General features: G+C 43.1%; 1 protein-coding gene across 1 annotated transcript in view; it reads right to left on the bottom strand.

Annotated features, from left to right (window-relative positions):
• Positions 1–20,452, bottom strand: part of prkd1 (protein kinase D1) — a 59,531-nt gene extending 39,079 nt beyond the window's left edge. The window contains exons 1-2 of the mRNA XM_085767706.1: positions 19,753–20,452; positions 3,824–3,962 (exon numbers count right to left, since the gene is read on the bottom strand). Of these exons, the coding sequence (XP_085623832.1) occupies positions 3,824–3,962; positions 19,753–20,010 (397 nt within the window). The 5' untranslated portion in view covers positions 20,011–20,452. The remainder of the gene's footprint in view (positions 1–3,823; positions 3,963–19,752) is intronic.
• Positions 20,453–21,597: the final 1,145 nt, after the last annotated feature.

The following is a 21,597-nucleotide window of genomic DNA, read 5'->3' as shown; positions in this document are numbered from 1 at the left end:
GGTGTGTGTGTACGAGTGTATGAGACTAAACTTTTAATAACATCAGAGTCGGTGAACTCCCATCATCCTCTGGGGTTTTACAACCTCCACAAAAAAGGAAATGAGAGAGTTTGTTAGCAGCTCCGAGTCAGAGCCAATAAAACCTGTGTGGACGAGTATTTCAGGAACCATCAGCATCTCGTTGTTGTTTTTTTTTTTGTTTTTTTTTAACAGGTCGTTTTGTGACCAATCAGCTCGCTTGGCTGGAGCTGCCTGTTACACCATACAAGGTTAATTTCCTGTTTGTTTCCTCCACACGTTGGAGCTGTCACTGGGACTGGCAGAGAGCCGCCGACATAGAAAGTGTTTGTAACCGAGTGTCAGCATCCTGATGGGGGAGGGAGGGGGAGTGAGGGATGATGGGAGATTGTAAATGATCTGGAAACTATAGCGACATGAAGAGTTTTAGGTATAAGGAAAAGAAGAAGAGGAAGAGGAAGAAGAAAGACTGAGAAGAGGAGGAAGTAAAAAAAAAACACAAAGATGGAGGGTGATAAAGGCGAAAAAGGTGAAACAAAAATCTTGTCAACACCGATGTTTAAACTCCTTTCAGTGTTTGGGGGGCGTGGCTGACATTGTGACATCACAAGGTTCAGGAAGTCCTGTGGGTCACTGTATAGAGCTTTAATACAATTAAACGTCTACCTCTATTTTGAAGGAGCTTTGATACAAACATCTACCTTTAATTTGAAGGAGCTTTGATACAAACGTCTACCTTTATTCTGAAGGAGCTTTAATACAAACATCTACCTTTAATTTGAAGGAGCTTTAATACAAACGTCTACCTTTATTCTGAAGGAGCTTTAATACAAACGTCTACCGTTATTTTGAAGGAGTTTTAACATTTTTATCATTAAGTGACAGGAACTTAAACCAGAACTGGTTCACAATAGACAGACGAAAGAAAAAAATGTGTGAAAATGTAAACATCACCACACACACACACACACACACACACACACACACGGTGGTGAGAGCGAGGCAGGAAATTGAGAGGCGTCAGTCGCGAGGCCGTTAGCGTTAGCGTTAGCGTCGCGCGGCGTCAACACCTGAGTCCTGAGCTGGACAGACGCCAGACAGACGGAGACAGGAAGGTGTCATCAGACACATCTGGAACGGATTACCCAGAATCCTCGGGTGTCTTGTTGTCAAGGTGACTGCTGTCTTGTCTCTTTTGTTGACGACAATTGGGAAAAAGAGTGATGAGGTCTGCGTGTGTTGTGGAGCTTTATTTTGAAGGGACAGCAGCTCACCTGACAGCTGTATGGAGTTTTATTTTGAAGGGGCAGCAGCTCACCTGACAGCTGTATGGAGCTTTATTTTGAAGGGGCAGCAGCTCACCTGACAGCTGTATGGAGCTTTATTTTGAAGGGGCAGCAGCTCACCTGACAGCTGTATGGAGCTTTATTTTGAAGGGGCAGCAACTCACTGTTTTGTGGAGCTTTATTTTAAAGGGGCACCTCACCTGACAGCTGTATGGAGCTTTATTTTGAAGGGGCAGCAGCTCACCTGACAGCTGTATGTGTGTGTTGTGGAGTTTTATTTTGAAGGGGCAGCAGCTCACTGTGTTGTGGAGCTTTATTTTGAAGGGGCAGCAGCTCACCTGACAGCTGTATGGAGCTTTATTTTGAAGGGGCAGCAGCTCACCTGACAGCTGTATGTGTGGAGTTTTATTTTGAAGGGACAGCAGCTCACTGTGTTGTGGAGTTTTATTTTGAAGGGGCAGCAGCTCACCTGACAGCTGTATGTGTGTGGGTGTGGAGCTTTATTTTGAAGGGGCAGCAGCTCACCTGACAGCTGTATGGAGTTTTATTTTGAAAGGGCAGCTCACCTGACAGCTGTATGGAGTTTTATTTTGAAGGGGCAGCAGCTCACCTGACAGCTGTATGTGTGTGTGTGGAGCTTTATTTTGAAGGGACACCTCACCTGACAGTTGTATGTTTGTGTGTGTGTAGCTTTATTTTGAAGGGACAGCAGCTCACCTGACAGCTGTATGGAGTTTTATTTTGAAGGGGCAGCAGCTCACCTGACAGCTGTATGGAGCTTTATTTTGAAGGGGCAGCAGCTCACCTGACAGCTGTATGGAGCTTTATTTTGAAGGGGCAGCAGCTCACCCGACAGCTGTATGTTTGTGGATGTGGAGCTTTATTTTGAAGGGGCAGCAGCTCACCTGACAGCTGTATGGAGCTTTATTTTGAAGGGGCAGCAATTCACTGTTTTGTGGAGCTTTATTTTGAAGGGGCACCTCACCTGACAGCTGTATGGAGCTTTATTTTGAAGGGGCAGCAGCTCACCTGTTAGCTGTATATGTGTGTTGTGGAGCTTTATTTTGAAGGGGCAGCAGCTCACTGTGTTGTGGAGCTTTATTTTGAAGGGGCAGCAGCTCACCTGACAGCTGTATGGATGGTGTGTGTAGTTTTATTTTGAAGGGGCAGCAGCTCACCTGACAGCTGTATGGAGCTTTATTTTGAAGGGGCAGCTCACCTGACTGCTGTATGTCTGTGGATGTGGAGTTTTATTTTGAAGGGGCAGCTCACCTGACAGCTGTATGTGTGTGTTGTGTAGTTTTATTTTGAAGGGGCAGCTCACCTGACAGCTGTATGGAGCTTTATTTTGAAGGGGCAGCTCACCTGACAGCTGTATGGAGCTTTATTTTGAAGGGGCAGCTCACCTGACAGCTGTATGGAGTTTTATTTTGAAGGGGCAGCTCACCTGACAGCTGTATGGAGCTTTATTTTGAAGGGACAGCTCACCTGACAGCTGTATGGAGCTTTATTTTGAAGGGACAGCTCACCTGACAGCTGTATGGAGTTTTATTTTGAAGGGGCAGCTCACCTGACAGCTGTATGGAGTTTTATTTTGAAGGGGCAGCAGCTCACCTGACAGCTGTATGGAGCTTTATTTTGAAGGGGCAGCTCACCTGACAGCTGTATGTGTGTGTTGTGTAGCTTTATTTTGAAGGGGCAGCTCACCTGACAGCTGTATGTGTGTGTTGTGGAGCTTTATTTTGAAGGGGCAGCTCACCTGACAGCTGTATGGAGCTTTATTTTGAAGGGGCAGCTCACCTGACAGCTGTGTGGAGTTTTATTTTGAAGGGGCAGCTCACCTGACAGCTGTATGGAGTTTTATTTTGAAGGGGCAGCTCACCTGACAGCTGTATGGAGCTTTATTTTGAAGGGGCAGCTCACCTGACAGCTGTATGGAGCTTTATTTTGAAGGGCAGCTCACCTGACAGCTGTATGTATGTGTTGTGTAGTTTTATTTTGAAGGGACAGCTCACCTGACAGCTGTATGGAGTTTTATTTTGAAGGGACAGCTCACCTGACAGCTGTATGGAGCTTTATTTTGAAGGGGCAGCTCACCTGACAGCTGTATGGAGCTTTATTTTGAAGGGGCAGCAGCTCACCTGACAGCTGTATGTGTGTGTGTATGGAGCTTTATTTTGAAGGGGCAGCTCACCTGACAGCTGTATGGAGCTTTATTTTGAAGGGGCAGCAGCTCACCTGACAGCTGTATGTGTGTGTGTATGGAGCTTTATTTTGAAGGGGCAGCTCACCTGACAGCTGCTTGGAGCTTTATTTTGAAGGGCAGCTCACCTGACAGCTGTATGGAGTTTTATTTTGAAGGGGCAGCTCACCTGACAGCTGTATGTATGTGTTGTGGAGCTTTATTTTGAAGGGGCAGCTCACCTGACAGCTGTATGGAGTTTTATTTTGAAGGGGCAGCTCACCTGACAGCTGTATGTATGTGTTGTGGAGCTTTATTTTGAAGGGCAGCAGCTCACCTGACAGCACGGCCTCCACCAGGTCTCCCTCCTGTATCTGCGCGGCCGAGCGAAGCAGCTGCAGAACGTTCTCCGACGTCTGGTCATGACGGAACAGCAGGATCTTCTCGTACATCCCATAGAAACCACACTCTGGTAACTATGGAGACACAGAGAGAGAGCAGAGGGAAGAAGACCAGGTGTGACCAGGTTAATCCAGTCTACAAACAGCAAAAACTCACAATCTTACCAAGAATATTTGTCTTATTTCTAGTCAAAGCTAATCTCTTTCCACTTAAAATAATTTTCAACACAAATGTCTACCTTTATTCTGAAGGAGCTTTAACACAAACATCTACCTTTATTTTGAAGGAACTTTAACACAAACGTCTACCTTTATTCTGAAGGAGCTTTAATACAAACGTCTACTTTTAATTTGAAGGAGCTTTAATACAAACATCTACTTTTAATTTGAAGGAGCTTTAATACAAACGTCTACCTTTATTCTGAAGGAGCTTTAACACAAACGTCTACCTTTATTCTGAAGGAGCTTTAATACAAACTTCTACCTTTATTTTGAAGGAGCTTTAACACAAACATCTACCTTTATTTTGAAGGAACTTTAACACAAACGTCTACTTTTAATTTGAAGGAGCTTTAATACAAACATCTACTTTTAATTTGAAGGAGCTTTAATACAAACATCTACTTTTAATTTGAAGGAGCTTTAATACAAACGTCTACCTTTATTCTGAAGGAGCTTTAAACATCTACCTTTAATTTGAAGGAGCTTTAATACAAACGTCTACCTTTATTCTGAAGGAGCTTTAACACAAACTTCTACCTTTATTTTGAAGGAACTTTAACACAAACGTCTACCTTTATTCTGAAGGAGCTTTAATACAAACGTCTACTTTTAATTTGAAGGAGCTTTAATACAAACATCAACTTCTAATTTGAAGGAGCTTCAATACAAACGTCTGCCTTTATTCTGAAGGAGCTTTAACACAAATGTCTACCTTTATTCTGAAGGAGCTTTAATACAAACGTCTACCTTTATTCTGAAGGAGCTTTAAACATCTACCTTTAATTTGAAGGAGCTTTAATACAAACGTCTACCTTTATTCTGAAGGAGCTTTAATACAAACGTCTACCTTTAATTTGAAGGAGCTTTAATACAAACATCTACCTTTATTCTGAAGGAGCTTTAACAAGTGACTCTTAATGATAAATAAGACTCATCACCTAAAAAATAACTTGTTTTTAGATCATTTTCACTTGTTTCAAACAAATTTTCAATTGAAATAAGTAGAAAAATCTGCCAGTGAAAGCAGGTTTTTTGTGCTTGTAATAAGAAAGAAAAACTTGCTCCACTATCAGATTTTTCTACTTATTTCAAGTGAAAATCTGCTTGAAAGAAGTAAAAAAAAGTGTCTAAACAAGTAAAATGATATTTGTTTTGACTAGAAACACTCATCACTGTGACCTGTATTCCAAAGTTGGATGGCCCTCATTATCTACCAGGCTGATCGACACTGGATTTTATTTATTTTTAAAGCTCTTACTGGTCTCTTACCATCCTATATTAACTCACTAGTATCTTTCAATGCAGGTCTCTATCGCACACGCTCAAAAGACTGGCTCACACTGCAGCTTCCCTCTGTTAACACCGAACTGGGAAAGACCAGCTTCTCTTCCTGTTGCACCTACAACCTGGAACACTCTGCAGAATCATTTGAAACTTACCTCACTTTTATCAATGGGACAATTTAAAGCCATAACTACATCTTATTTTACCTCTAACTGCTCGTGCCTTTAACTATGTTTCAACTTATATTCTGGTTTTCTGTTATGTTTTTGTATGTTTCAAATGTCTTGTCTTCTGTCCTTGTGTGTTTTGTGTTTTCATCTCGGCTATTCATTAGATTCACATGACGTCACTGTGTTTCTGCGCCACCATATTTGTGTCCGAATCAGGGCGACCTGGGCACAGATCACAGCGTCACGTTACCAGAACAAGTGGAGTAGTAGGAGGAAATCAGCAAGAGACCGAAAATTGAAAGATGTGCTGTTGACTGTGATAGCAGTCGCCAAAGAAACTCCGGACTGCAGTTTTATTCCATCCCAAAAGACGTAAAATATAGGCGGAATAAATGGTTGAATGGCCACAAACGTGTCCCGTAACCGTAATCTCTTATGACAGACAGGACGACATAAATGCGCACATCGTAACATTTACATGATAATTCATCAATCTACTGATTGATTATCAAAAGCTCGTTGAAAACAACTACACACGAGTCGACAGGAGGAGGGTGAGGAGCAAACAGCGGAGAAGTGACCGGACTAAGGACTTTGATCAACATTACGTCTCAAATTAATTAGTTAATTCATAAACTGTGTAATAAGTGGGATAATATAGACCGAATCGCCTTGTTGTTTACATTCTACTTCCTGGTAGAAAACCAGCACGTAATTTGAATGAGATAAATAGTAACGAACGAGAGTTTAGATATATATATATTCACGCCCTATCACCGTTTAGACAAATCTGAAATGATTGAAGAAACATTACTATATCTGTGTGTGTGTTTTGTGTTGCTATGTGTTGTATTTATTCAGTTTGGGGGAATCACAGTGTCTAGAAAGCATCAGTGGCTCAGCTGACAGGGACAGCTAACGGTAGCTAAGCTAACGGCGGCAGCTACGCTAACAGCAGGACGTCAGCTGTTAAAACCCTCCCGTTGTGGGACACGACATGAAACTACTCCAGTTAGCTCAGTCATGTTGGAACTCAGATATCCGCTGGAGAAAATATTTTTTCATGGAGCGTTTATTCATTGAGTCACTGAGTTATTAAAGTTAAACAGGTAGCTAACCGTTAGCCCGGTCAATCTCTGATAACCATGACTAATTACAAAAATGTGCACACTTAAATAGTAATGTTTGTCCAGTCATTGGTTTTATAGACTTAACAAACATCAGATTAGTCTAAACGGCGATATAGTGACATGAAAAATTATATAGCTATATATAGCGAAACTCTCGTCCGTCACTATTGTTCGAATGCTGGTTTTCTACCCGGAAGTAGTTGTAAACAACAAGGAGATTCGTCCTATAGAGTGTGTCTGTTGTTATAGAGATATAAACCCAGACAGGATGTATGAAACCCTGTCATTTTGTCAAGAAATGGTAATTTCCATCCTGCGCTTTGCATGCTGTCATATGAGGAGACCTGTCAAATCGGACACAAATATGGCGGCGGTCCCTTCAACGTGACGTCACTGCTCCCATGAATACTGTAAATGAGGTTACTCCTCAATATATCTCCGAGTTTAAATAAAGGTTATGAAATGAAATGAGTTTGTGCAGTGCAGCAGCGAGTCAAAGCGACAGTGGAGTCGTGTTTGAATGTTTGTTCTGGTCGTGAACCTTTAATTTGACGAGGCTGTTTGTAATTACGCGTAACGACACCGAGACAACGAGCTCTGATCTTCATCAGCGGAATAAATGACTTCATTAGTTCATTCATCATCATCAGACTTTACACTCTAACTCTGTTTAATTAATTAAGTGACGGCTCCTCATCAACCAATCAGGGTAAAGGGCTGATGATGATGTCACAGGTTCAATTCCATCCAACGTCCACACACACACACACACACACACACACACACACACACACACAGAGTCACACAACTGGACTGATGCTGGACTGGACTGTCGCCCATAGCAACACATACGTAAACATTATTTCCTCTGAAGTATCAATCCGAGCTTCTTGTTCTCCCTCTTTCTCTTTTTCCTGTTTGTTCTTTTTCTTCTCTTCATCTTTTTCTTCCTCTCCTTTTTCTTTTCCTCTTCTTCGTCTTCCCCTTTTTCTTTTTCCTCTTCTTTCTCTTATTTTGTTTCTTCTCTTTTCTCTTCATCTTCTTCTCCTTTTTATTTTCCTCTTCTTCCTGTTTCTTCTCCTTTCTCTTCTACTTTTTCTTTTTTTCTTCCCCTTTTTCTTTTCCTCCTCTTCTTCCTGTTTCTTCTTTTTCCCCTTTTCTTTTTCCTCTTCTTTCTCTTCTTCCTGTTTCTTCTTTTTCCGCTTTTCTTTTTCCTCTTCTTTCTCTTCTTCCTGTTTCTTCTTTTTCCCTCTTTTCTTTTTCCTCTTCTTTCTCTTCTTCCTGTTTCTTCTTTTCCCCCTTTTCTTTTTCCTCTTCTTTCTCTTCTTCCTGTTTCTTCTTTTTCCCCTTTTCTTTTTCCTCTTCTTTCTCTTCTTCCTGTTCCTTCTTTTCCCCCTTGTCTTTTTCCTCTTCTTTCTCTTCTTCCTGTTTCTTCTTTTCCCCCTTTTTCTTTTCCTCTTCTTTCTCTTCTTCCTGTTTCTTCTTTTTCCGCTTTTCTTTTTCCTCTTCTTTCTCTTCTTCCTGTTTCTTCTTTTTCCCCCTTTTATTTTTCCTCTTCTTTCTCTTCTTCCTGTTTCTTCTTTTTCCCCTTGTCTTTTTCCTCTTCTTTCTCTTCTTCCTGTTTCTTCTTTTTCCCCTTGTCTTTTTCCTCTTCTTTCTCTTCTTCCTGTTTCTTCTTTTTCCCCTTTTCTTTTCCTCTTCTTTCTCTTCTTCCTGTTTCTTCTTTTTCCCCTTTTCTTTTTCCTCTTCTTTCTCTTCTTCCTGTTTCTTCTTTTCCCCCTTTTCTTTTTCCTCTTCTTTCTCTTCTTCCTGTTTCTTCTTTTCCCCCTTTTTCTTTTCCTCTTCTTTCTCTTCTTCCTGTTTCTTCTTTTCCCCCTTTTTCTTTTCCTCTTCTTTCTCTTCTTCCTGTTCCTTCTTTTCCCCCTTTTTCTTTTTCCTCTTCTTTCTCTTCTTCCTGTTTCTTCTTTTTCTTTTCCTCTTCTTTCTCTTCTTCCTGTTTCTTCTTTTTTCTCTTCATTTTCTTTTTCTTCTCCTCTTCTTCTTCCCCTTTTTCTTCTTTTTTCTCTCCTTCCTCCTCCTCTTTTTCTTTTTTTTCCTCTTCGTCTTCTAATTAATTAATGGAAACAACTCTCGTCCAATCAGACGTCTCGATGTCATGTCAATAATAACAATAATAATAGAGCAGACCATAATAGTTCACTGTGGTCTGTGGTCTATGTCGGGGCCCCCCAGGCTCTTACTGTGCCCCCCCACCCCCCCCCACCCCACCTGCATCACCAGCATCACCTGGTTACCATGACGACGGGCTGAACCAGAAATATGAAAACCTGCTGCTGCTGCCTGTCAAATCCTCAACACTTCATAGGTACATTTTTATTTGTGTGTGTGTGTGTGTGTGTGTGTGTGTGTGTGTGTGTGTGTGTGTGTGTGTGTCAAGGAGTGGGGGGTTGGGGTGTCACCATAGCAGCAGCGGTGCCGCTCTTGTTGTCATGGCAGCAGGAACTCAAGGCTGATTCCTCTCCTCCATCCTCTTCAGCTTCTCTGGTCTTTTCTTCTCTGAGCCGTTTGATTGACAGCAGCTCCGAGGCCGCCGCCGCCGCGCTGCAAAGCATCATGGGTACTGGAGTCTTTGTAGCTACAGCAGCCGTCATCAAAGTTTGTCTCACTGTTTGTCTCAATTTATTGTTGTTGTTGAAAGCTCCAAAATAAAATAATGTGTCTGATCAAAGTGTGAACCGATCAATTCATCACAATCTCTCTGTAACACAACGACTCATGACATCACTTCCTGTCGACTCGTAGTTCCACATACTTAAAAAACATGGCACACTGCAAAAACTCAAAATCTTACCAAGAATATTTGTCTTATTTCTAGTCAAAATGTCATTTCTAGTCAAAACAAATCTCATTCTACTTAAAATAAGACTCATTACATTAAAAAGCAGCTTGTTTTTAGACACTTTTTACTTCTTTCAAGCAGATTTTCACTTGAAATAAGTAGAAAAATCTGATAGTGGAGCAAGTTTTTCTTTCTTATTACAAGCACAAAAAACTTGTTTTCACTGGCAGATTTTTCTACTTATTTCAAGTGAAAATTAGTTTGAAACAAGTGAAAATGATCTAAAAACAAGTTCATTTTTAGGTGATGAGTCTTATTTTAAGTGGAAAGAGATTAGTTTTGACTAGAAATGAGACATTTGGACAAGAAATAAGACAAATATTCTTGGAAAGATTTTGAGTTTTTGCAGTGCAGCTAAAAAAAAGTTGTAGGCTACGACTTTTCTGCTGCTTCTTTATTAGAAATACATTTTGATGTGGAAATATAACCACAATGACACACACACACACACACACACACACACACACACACTGAATCAAATCACTGGCTCCGCCCCCACGAAAAAACAGCGAGAATGAAAAAACAATGTCCTTCCCGGTCGAACCTATCCCATGGTTCATAGCGCAGGAAGTGTGAACCGATCAATTTATCACAATCTCTCTGTAACACAACGAATCATGACATCACTTCCTGTCGACTCGTAGTTCCACATACTTAAAAAACATGGAACACTGCAAAAACTCAAACTCTTACCAAGAATATTTGTCTTATTTCTAGTCAAAATGTCATTTCTAGTCTAAACAAATCTCATTATATTTAAAATAAGACTCATCACATTAAAAGTATCTTGTTTTTAGACACTTTTTACTTCTTTCAAGCAGATTTTCACTTGAAATAAGTAGAAGAATCTGATAGTGGAGCAAGTTTTTCTTTCTTATTACAAGCACAAAAAACTTGCTTTCACTGGCAGATTTTTCTACTTATTTCAAGTGAAAATTAGTTTGAAACAAGTGTAAATGATCTAAAAACAAGTTAATTTTTAGGTGATGAGTCTTATTTTAAGTGTAAAGAGATTAGTTCTGACTAGAAATGAGACATTTTGACAAGAAATAAGACAAATATTCTTGGAAAGATTTTGAGTTTTTGCAGTGCAGCTAAAAAAAAAAGTTGTACGACTTTTCTGCTGCTTCTTTATTAGAAATATATTTTAATGTGGAAATATAACCACAATGACACACACACACACACACACACACACACACACACACACACGAGAATCTATCCAACCTATCCCATGATTCATAGCGCAGGAAATAACATGTTCATCAGTCTCATTGTGTTGAGTTTTTTAGCTCAGTTACCGATTCGATTGTTAAAAACAACAAAAAACAACAAAAAAACACGTGGTTGCTAGGCGACAGGAGCCTGCAACACGACGATAACGACATAAAACAGGCCGGCGAATGAAAGCGGCGACGTGCTGCATCAGAAACACCTGAGAGAGGGATGAGAGAGGGATGTCACCATGACGACAAGACATGCCGCATGATGCCTTTCATAAAGGGTTAGTGTGTGTGCGTGTGTGCGTGTGTGTGTGTGTGTGTGTGTGTGAGATGAGCTTCTTCTTATGATGTATGAACCTGAGACTGGGCGAGAACTGAACAGAGTGAAAGAGAAAGAGAGAAAGAGCGAGGGAGGGAGGGAGGTTACTTGACAATAGGCTCTGATGAAAGGAGTCAAAGACCTGATGAATATTCACACACACACACACACACACACACACACACACACACACACACACACACACACACACACACACACAAACAGATGTACAGACTGATTGCTGTTGCTACTGTTCTGTTTGTTTCTATGTTGATCCACTCGTTCATTCATTGGAAATTTAAATGAATTACTTTGAATTTAAACACTACAGGTAGATGTTTGTGTTAAAGCTCCTTCAAAATAAAGGTAGATGTTTGTATTAAAGCTCCATACAGTATAAAGGTAGATGTTTGTGTTAAAGCTCCATACAGTATAAAGGTAGATGTTTGTGTTAAAGCTCCATACAGTATAAAGGTAGATGTTTGTGTTAAAGCTCCATACAGTATAAAGGTAGATGTTTGTATTAAAGCTCCATACAGTATAAAGGTAGATGTTTGTGTTAAAGCTCCATACAGTATAAAGGTAGATGTTTGTGTTAAAGCTCCATACAGTATAAAGGTAGATGTTTGTGTTAAAGCTCCTTCAAAATAAAGGTAGATGTTTGTGTTAAAGCTCCATACAGTATAAAGGTAGATGTTTGTGTTAAAGCTCCATACAGTATAAAGGTAGCTGTTTGTGTTAAAGCTCCATACAGTATAAAGGTAGCTGTTTGTGTTAAAGCTCCATACAGTATAAAGGTAGCTGTTTGTGTTAAAGCTCCATACAGTATAAAGGTAGATGTTTGTATTAAAGCTCCATACAGTATAAAGGTAGATGTTTGTGTTAAAGCTCCATACAGTATAAAGGTAGATGTTTGTGTTAAAGCTCCATACAGTATAAAGGTAGATGTCCATGTGTAGTGTGATTATAAAGCAGCTCTAGGTTCTATATTAATACTGTGAAAGTATCAAAGCCTCAGTCCACAGAGAAATGCACACAGCCTGTATTCAGAAACTGAGCCTTAAAACCAGCCGTCAGGACTTCCTGTCACTTTGTGATGTCACAACTAAGCCCCGCCCCCTCACCACCTGGACCCAAACATCCATCCAACAACAACTTAGAGTGTTTTATTCTTAAACCTGCTCTGTTTTTTTTTTAAAAATTGGATCACTTTAGAAAACAGTCAGCCAATCAGAAGAGAGAGAGCCTCCTCATCCTCTCTTCTGATTGGCTGACACCGACCTGTTGTTACTAGAGCTCCAGAGAGAAGAGATTAAAAAACATTACTCCTCTTTTTCTTCTTCTTCTTCTTCTGTCTGCTCTGAATTTAGGGTGAAACATGAAACAGAGTTTTCGAGATGTTCATGAACGTCACATGAGTGATTCTGTTATAAAAGAGGGAGAGGAAGACGAACAGAGACATGAATGGATGAGAAAAGTGAAGATGAAAGAGAGAGAACAATGAGGCGGAGAGAGAACACACACACACACACACACACACATCTGTTCTCTTCTGCTTCATTCAGTGTGTGTGTGTGTGTGTGTGTGTGTGTGTGTGTGTGTGTGTGTGTGTGTCTCATAATGGCCCTCAGAAGGACACTTCACAGTCGCAATCATCATCAGTTGCCAGGCAACAAGGAGAAACCGCTACTGACAGAAACACACAGCACACACGGCTTTATTATTACAGTGAGAGCAGCATAGGTGTGTGTGTGTGTGTGTGTCTTTGTGTGCGTGTGTGTGTGTGTGTGTGTGTTAGAGAGGGAAACAAGAGCTGGTAAAAAAAAAAAAAAAAAGAAACACACATCTTCATCATCAACTCAACAAACCGACTCTAATAAATCTTTCTTAACTCACACCGACCGACCGCGCTCACACTCTCAGTTTTACTCTGCAGAGTTTTACAACAGTTGTTGCGTCACGCTGCATCACGTCTCCATGGAAACGGGCCAGCATCAGCATCAACAGTAGATACGACGCCGCGGTAGCGACGGTTCAGAGTCAGACACACGTAGGCAACTAATGTGATGGACAAACAGAACACAAGTAGTTTCCATCATGACTCAGCGTTTTCATGTTTCCTCAGCCTGAACTCTGATTTGACGAACTGGTTCTTTTTCATCTGTATGAACTTTTTAAAAATGATTATTATTATTATCCATAAATGGTCGTGTTTTAATTACATATTCTGTGGCTCACCTATTTTGTTATGTCTGTTTGTTTATCTTTTAGCTTTTAAAGCTTCTACAACAGATCCTATTAGCTCTCATGGTTCTACTGATTATGTTTTTTGTATTTTTTTCTTTAACTGGTTTAAGTTCCTGTCACTTAATGATAAAAATGTTAAATCTCTCTTCAGTATAAAGGTAGATGTTTGTATTAAAGCTCCTTCAAAATAAAGGTAGATGACTTTAGATCTGAACCTGATTACTCTGGTAGTTTTCATATGGGCGTTATCTACTTAACTGTGCTTTATGATCTGAATTTTGTCACACTTTTTATTTTTTATATTCAGCATTATGCACTTTACCTACGTCACTGGGCTTTATGGCCTTTATTTTTCATACGCACTTTATTTACTTCGCTGTGCAATATGATTCATTCATTCATTCATTCATTTTCTATACCACTTATCCTGCACTAGGGTCACGGGTCAATATGATTTGATTTGTGTTTTGTTAATTTGTATACATTTGTGTAAATTTTAGCCTATTTTGAAAAGTTTTATTTTGAAAAGCGGAAAGTGATAATTAGCTGACAGTATTTAAACGTCAAGCATTTCCTGGATTTTTGTACTTTGCCGTTTGAGCCGAGCACCCATCGACTTCAACCTGTGAGTGTGCTGCTGATCCCCTTTCATCTGTATGAACCGACCTTTGACCTCTCTGAACTTGTTGATTGTGAACTGAAACACCTGAACTCTGTCCGATATAAATCAATACTGATCAGAGACTCAATGGCACCAATGAGATTGAGATTCTGGAGTCTCAGAATCTCAGCAGCGTTCACATCAGTCTATATGGAGCCACAGTGAGCGTACATTTTTGCTGTCTCAATTCTTTTTAGTTTATTAATTATTTTGTCTGGCGTTGGAGTGAACGCAGCCTTGAAGTTCAAAGATCAGAGTTACTTAACGTCATTAAGCCTCAAAGGGAACTGAGGAACCAGCTGAGGAGGTTCAGACGAAAACTCACTGGAGGGTCAGGATCCTTCAGGAGGGAAGGAAGGATGGATGGATGGATGGATGGAAGAATAGGGAAGGATGGATGGATGGAAGAATAGGGAAGGATGGATGGATGGACGGGCAGACAAAAGGATGGATGGATGGATGGATGGATGGAAGGATGGATGGATGGACTGAAGGATGGATGGATGGGTCGATGGATAAAAGGATGGATGGAAGGAAGGATGGATGGATGGATGGATGGATGGATGGAGGATAGATGGATGGATGGATGGATGGATGGATGGATGGATGGAAGGATGGATGGATGGATGGATGGATGGATGGATGGATGGAGGATAGATGGATGGATGGAGGATGGATGGATGGATGGATGGATGGAAGGATGGATGGATGGATGAAAGAAATGATGGATGGATGGATGGACTGAAGGATGGATGGATGGATGAAAGAAATGATGGATGGATGGATGGACAGACAGTCGGATAGAAGGATGGATGGACTGAAGGATGGATGGATGGATGGATGGATGGATGGATGGATGGATGGACAGACAGTCGGATAGAAGGATTGATGGACTGAAGGATGGATGGATGGATGGATGAAAGAAATGATGGATGGATGGATGGATGGATGGACGGGCGGGCGAGTGGACAAAAGGATGGATGAACGGATGGACTGAAGGATGGATGGATGAATGGATGGACAGACAGTCGGATAGAAGGATGGATGGATGGACAGATGGATGGATGGAAGAATATAAGGAAGGATGGATGGATGGATGGATGGATGGATGGATGGATGGATGGATGGATGGATGGATGGATGGACGGGCGGGCGGGCGGACAAAAGGATGGATGAAAGGATGGATGGATGGATGGACGGATGGATGGATGGAAGAATATAAGGCAAGGCAAGGCAATTTTATTTGTATAGCCCGTTTTTACAAACAGTTTGTCTCAAAGGGCTTCACATGGCATCGTAACAACATCCTCTGTCCTTAGACCCTCACATCCACTGAGGAAAAACTCCATGGAAAACCCTTTTAACAGGGAAAACCAGGAGAAAGCTCAGGGTGAGCAACAGAGGAGGGATCATCACCCAGGACGGACAGACGGGGTCACGTGACAGGAAGTAATCCAACATGAACCGTCTCCTTCCTCTAAAACACTCTGAAGCACCGACCAGCAACTCATCACACACACACACACACACACCGATCATCCCTCAGCGTCCTTCACAATCACCACAGCCTCTCTGAGCCCGCTCGTTACCACGGAGACGGATAGAAACCAAACACTGGCGTCAAACTTTGATCTTTGCAGAGTTTTAAGAGCGTTTATTAAAAAGATAGAAGCCAGATGAACCTGTTGTCACACACACACAACACACACACACACACACACACACACACACACCTTCTCCTGTTAATCAGTTCATTTGAAGTGTTAAGTGTCGCATGTTGCGAGCGATGTCACACAGGTGTGTGTGTGTGTGTGTGTGTGAACAGGTGTCGCTGCAGTGACCTGCTGCACTTCACTTCCCCCTGAAGACAAACAGCCTGTGTGTGTGTGTGTGTGTGTGTGTGTGTGAGTGCATGAGTGTGAGTGTGAGTGTCGCACACTGTCAACCCGTTAGCGTCCTGGCTCTCAGGTTTCAGTGTGTGTGTGTGTGTGTGTGTGTGTGTCACGTTCAGGTGTAACACCCTCACTGTGGGAAATGAGGTGATTTTCACCTGAAATGAGACGATTAGTGAATCTGAACAGAGATAATGGACACGTCACGGTGTGTGTGTGTGTGTGTGTGTGTGTGTGTGTGTGTGTTTGTGTGTGTGTGTGTGAGAGAGAGAGAGAGTCTATAATCACTTAATGTCGTCTAACTACTTGTTTTCTACTTCTCGTACGATTCGACGTCACATCATCGCTGCAACGGCCATGAACTGTACCTGTGAGGGGGCGGAGCTTCAGTTCTGTCTCATCTACTTTAAGCAGAAGAGACAGGACTGTCCTTCATGAAGGCAGAGGTACGGTGGCCCTGAGGGCTCACAATTACTTAATTGATTCATTCATTCATTGTTATTCTTTCTTTCTCCATTTTGTTATTTCGTTATTCCTACTATGTTATTTAATATTTCTATTCTGTTTGTTAAATTTATGGGGGTAGAGGTGGTATATGTGGGAGTGTGTGAGCAAGATGTCTGTATTTGTTGTATTGTCATGTTATGTATGTCTACAATGTAATGTAGTGTATTGTTATTGTTGTGTGTTCTATGTATATGTTTGTTCAGGGACCCCCTTGAAAATGAGATGCTACATCTCAAGGGGCTATCCTTTAATAAATTCTAATTCAAATCACTACAACCTCAAAAACACGCAAAGAAACAAACGTGCTACAACCTCAGCGACAACCCGACAAACCCGACCGGACCCGCGTGTTCGGGTCGAAAAACTATGAAAGGGACTCGGGTCGGGTCGGACCTCGGGCTTCCTTTTCCCCCTCAGAAAACACATTTCTGGTGTAAATTGTTGTTTGTTCACGTGTGAGTCTCAGACAAATGAAGCTAAGCGGAAGTTCAGACAGGAAGACTATCTCTTTAAGCACGCCTCAAAGCCCTTTGCCGCTATCCTCTCGCTCCACCCTCATTCTCATAATTCAACCAATCACAGTCTGCCATCCTCTTTCTCTTCCACCAATCAGTCATTAGAGTCAAATTTAAAAGTTCTCTCTCTCTCCTGTCATCCAGCCGTCATTCTTGCAAAACTCTCAGCCCACCTCCACCCCGGCACCACCTCCATCAAGATACAGACTGTCTTAACCTGGATCTTCAACCGAGGAGTTCCCTCATCAGGCGACTTCAAGCTTCCCACCACCACCAGTGTCTCGGCCCGGGGGGGATATAACTTCTTCAGATGCAAGCTTCTCATCCCCAGATCAGTTTACTCAGCTGGTCTACACCCCGTGGTCTAAGCGCCAAAGTCTATTTTGTGCACAATAAATGTAATTTCATCTTCATCCTCAAACCTGGCTCTCTTGTCGTAAATGGTCTGTCCTGATTGAAATATCCAACTCTGCATCTTGTGCTGCTGTGGCAGAACCACTGAAACATTACTGCCGGAAAATGGCAACGATAGATAGACTACTCCACCACCCGCTGCAAAGAAAGCACGCCACTTTTTTTTTTTTTCCAGGCCGGGCCGGGTTCAGGTAGATAGTTAAAGGGACAACGAGGAGTTTTGGAAAAGCGAAGTGTTTTCACACTACATTTATGAGCCTCCGCACCGTGAAATTCTTTGACCGGCGCAAGACAGACTCATGTTTTCATTCATCAAGAATTAAAGTCAGAGGTTGGAAGACGATCACATACCGTCGTAGTTCCCACCATAAACGGAGATTCGGCGGCGTTATTCTCATGACTCGCCACGAAACCGAAAGTAAAGAAACGCTGGTCGGCTCGCCCAGCATTTCCACCACCACTAATAATAACAAAATAACCATAGAGACAAAACCATAGATTTATCTAAAATGGACCATTAACAAGTGGTAACGTAGATTCATCCACATTAATATGAGACTTTTTTATTGTCGCGGAATTTTTCGTTCTGCCGACGGATAAACTCCTCGTTGTCCCTTTAATGCCGGTGTGTCGGGCTCCGTCGGGTCGGTTCAGGTTGTAATTTTCAGGCCCGTTGAGAAATCTACTCCCAACACAACAGGAACTCCTTGTCCTCATGAAGAGAAGCTAAAGAGCTGATGAGTTCTGTACGGTGGCCCGAAGCGTTCAAACCACTGCAGCTTAGGAAAACACATGCAAAGACACAAATGTGCAACAAAACTGAGCTGTTTCTGGAGACACGATAAAGCGAGGGACCGGTCTGAGGCCTTTAGTTGTTCTTGTCAGTGCTCGATCAGTACCCAGAACAACATCCGTTCCAGACACTTCTACACATGCGCATGTCTCCCTTCTTTTACTTTACGAAAGACGCCCGATGCACGAAAACAGAGACGTTCTTTGAGGAAAAACACAAGCACGTCTCAATGAGTTTCCCTCTGTTCTATTTCTGATTGAATTAAATTTAATGCAGACCGATCAGTTAAAGCAGTAGTAAGCGATCCGGTGGTTTTGGCTCTAACTTCCTGTCAGCAGATGGAGTTAGCAGTCCCCGTCCTCGTCCCTACGTCACCACATTCAGGCGCATCCCTTGGCTGCACACACAGAGAGGACTGCCCCTTTATGCCGTTCTCTCTCCTCATTGGATAAAGGTTGTAGGATACAAGGAAAGTTTTCTCCTGGGCTCAGAGCAGAGCAGAGTGACTGACAGACCCGTGTTTCAGACCAAACACTCTATAGAAGTGATTGCTGTCGGAAGATACAACTATTTAAGACTTATATTAACACAAACATTCAGCTTACTTCTGCTTTAATTGTAAAACATTTATTTATTGATGTAAATGTGGTGATTCTGTACGTACAGACAGCGCCGAGTCAGCGCTGCTCCTCTGACCAGCACACACCTGAAGCTTCACTTTTCTCCCCCGGGATGAGGACGCAGGCTGACCGGCCGATCACAGGTTCGATCACCTCAGTAGGCCGGCTGCTCCGGTCGCTACTCCAATGGCTCTACACTTCTCCCAAAACGTCGGAGCAAACTTCCAAACAGACGTAATTTGGATAAACTGACTGACTACAGATTGGGACTCTAAACAGTGACTTTCTCGCATAAAAAAATATTGAAAATTAATAAAAATGACGTTTTAACAGCGCTACAGCGACTTTTAGCTGCTTCAATGCTAATGTTGTTGTTTGGAGCAGGTCGCCTGAAGTGGATTTTGTTCCGGGTACCGATCGGGCTCTGACGGGACCTTTAGTTGTTCTTCTTGTTGACTTTAGAAGTTGTGCAGACAGCTTCCTGTTAGTGAAGCCTGTGCATATCCTCATTTGTCCAGGTCATAGTATCTCAAAGGAGTTTAAATCGAAAGCATCGAAAGCGAAAAATAACCAAATAAATCCAGTTGCTTTCGATTTAAACTCCTTCGAGGTTCCTGTTAGTGGGTTTGACAATCAGCTGAGTTTGTTTGGTTTATTAGAACTAAACGTCACTATCACATGATGATTCACATGGTAGCTATTGATCATCATGTTAGCTTAGCATTTAGCCACCGAGGCCTCCACACATACAGATGTGCTCTGTTATGTCTGTCCCTGAACATCTGGATGTGAGTTATAGTTTCCCTCTCTGTTCTGTCTCTGCTGAGCTCCACTCACACCTGCTGCTGCCACACACACACACACACACACACAGGAAAACTTCTCAACAGTGTGACAACTTGTGCTACAGGAGCTCAGAGCTTCTGATCATTGATCATTGATTATATTGATCATTGATGATTGTTTTACCTTCTGGTCCACGATGGAGCACGCCACCTCCCGGACCTGGCTCAGGCTCAGCTCGGCGGCGTCCAGCAGCACCGGCTCCCGGCTCAGACCGATCTGGATGTGGAAGGAGATCACACCTCCTCCACCTCCTCCTCCTCCTCCATCTCCTCCTCCTCCTCCTCCTCCTCCTCCCGCGGTAGAGGAGGTGCTGCTGCTGGTGCTGGTCCCCCCTGAGAACGGGAGCGGGCTGGGCGCTCGGATCAGCGGAGGCGCACTCATAAGATCTTCTGTTTTTTTTCTCTCTTCTCTCCCCGGAGGTTTAACAACAACCGCGCTGGGAAACAATTAAATGAGGAGTCTCAGCGGTGGAGAGAGTGAGTGACCGGAGAGAGAAGGAGAGAAAGAAGGAGAGAAGGAGAGAAGGAGAGAGCAGCAGCGGTGGCGCACGGAAAAAAAAGTCCGCGGTAATAATAATAAGAAAAGAAAAAAGAAAAGAGAAAGAAAGCGTGAGAGAGAAACAATAAGTTTCCGACAGAGAGGAGAGAGAGAACATGCAGCGCGGAGGAGGGAGGACGAGAAGAGAAGAGAAGGGAGGATGAAATATGAAATAAAAAGAGAGAGAGAGAGGAGCAGCCACAGTGACTACATGACTGGACCGGAGAGCAGCGGTGACTGAGCCGCGGACGTCAACACGGGAGGAGGAGGAGGAGAGAGGAGGAGGAGGAGGAGGAGGAGAGAGGAGGAGGAGGAGGAGGAGAGGAGGAGAGAGGAGGAGAGGAGGAGGAAGAGAGGAGGAGGAGGAGGAGGAGGAGAGGAGGAGAGGAGGAGAGGAGGAGGAGGAGGAGAGGAGGAGGAAGAGAGGAGGAGAGAGGAGAGGAGGAGGAGGAGGAGGAGAGAGGAGGAGGAGGAGGAGGAGGAGAGAGGAGGAAGAGGAGGAAGAGAGGAGGAGAGGAGGAGAGGAGGAGGAGGAGGAAGAGAGGAGGAGAGGAGGAGAGGAGGAGGAGGAGGAGGAGAGGAGGAGGAAGAGAGGAGAGAGGAGAGGAGGAGGAGGAGAGGAGGAGGAAGAGAGGAGAGAGGAGAGGAGGAGGAGGAGGAGGAGAGAGGAGAGGAGAGAGGAGGAGGAGAGGAGGAGGAGGAGGAGAGGAGGAGGAGGAGGAAGAGAGGAGAGGAGGAGGAGAGGAGAGGAGGAGGAAGAGAGGAGAGGAGGAGGAAGAGAGGAGAGGAGGAGGAGAGGAGAGGAGGAGGAGAGGAGGAGGAGGAGGAAGAGAGGAGAGGAGGAAGAGGAGGAGGAAGAGGAGGAGAGAAGAGGAGGAGGAGAGAGAGGAGGAGAAGAGAGGAGGAAGAGGAGGAAGAGGAGGAGGAGGAAGAGGAGGAGAGAGAGGAGGAGAAGAGAGGAGGAGAGAGGAGGAGGAGGAGAGAGGAGGAGGAAGAGGAGAGAGGAGGAGGAGAAAGGAGGAAGAGCAGGAGGAGGAGGAAGAGGAGAGAGGAGGAGGAGGAGAGAGGAGGAAGAGGAGAAAGGAGAGGAGGAAGAGGAGAGAGGAGGAGAGAGGAGGAGGAGGAAGAGGAGGAGGAGGAGGAGAGGAGGAGGTGTGGAGGAGGAGAGAGGAGGAAGAGGAGGAGGAGGAGAGAGGAGGAAGAGCAGAGGAGGAGGAGGAAGAGGAGGAGAGAGGAGAGAGGAGGAGAAGAAGGGAAACTCCTGGACCAAACCACACTCACTCAGCTGATCCCGGTTCAGTTCGGTTCATCAAGTCAAGTCCATTCAAAAAAAAGAAAAGAAAGAAAGAAAAAAAAGAAAAGTGTTCCTCCCCTTCAAAATAAAAGCTTTTCGGCCACAACAAGTTACTAAACCAGATCAGATTAGATCCA

This window comes from Trachurus japonicus, chromosome 22 (genome assembly GCF_045865225.1).
Source record: "Trachurus japonicus isolate A0001 chromosome 22, Traja_1.0".
Classification (NCBI taxonomy): Eukaryota; Metazoa; Chordata; class Actinopteri; order Carangiformes; family Carangidae; genus Trachurus; species Trachurus japonicus.
The sequence above is the reverse complement of the archived record's forward strand: the minus strand, read 5'-3'. Positions and strand labels throughout refer to the sequence as shown.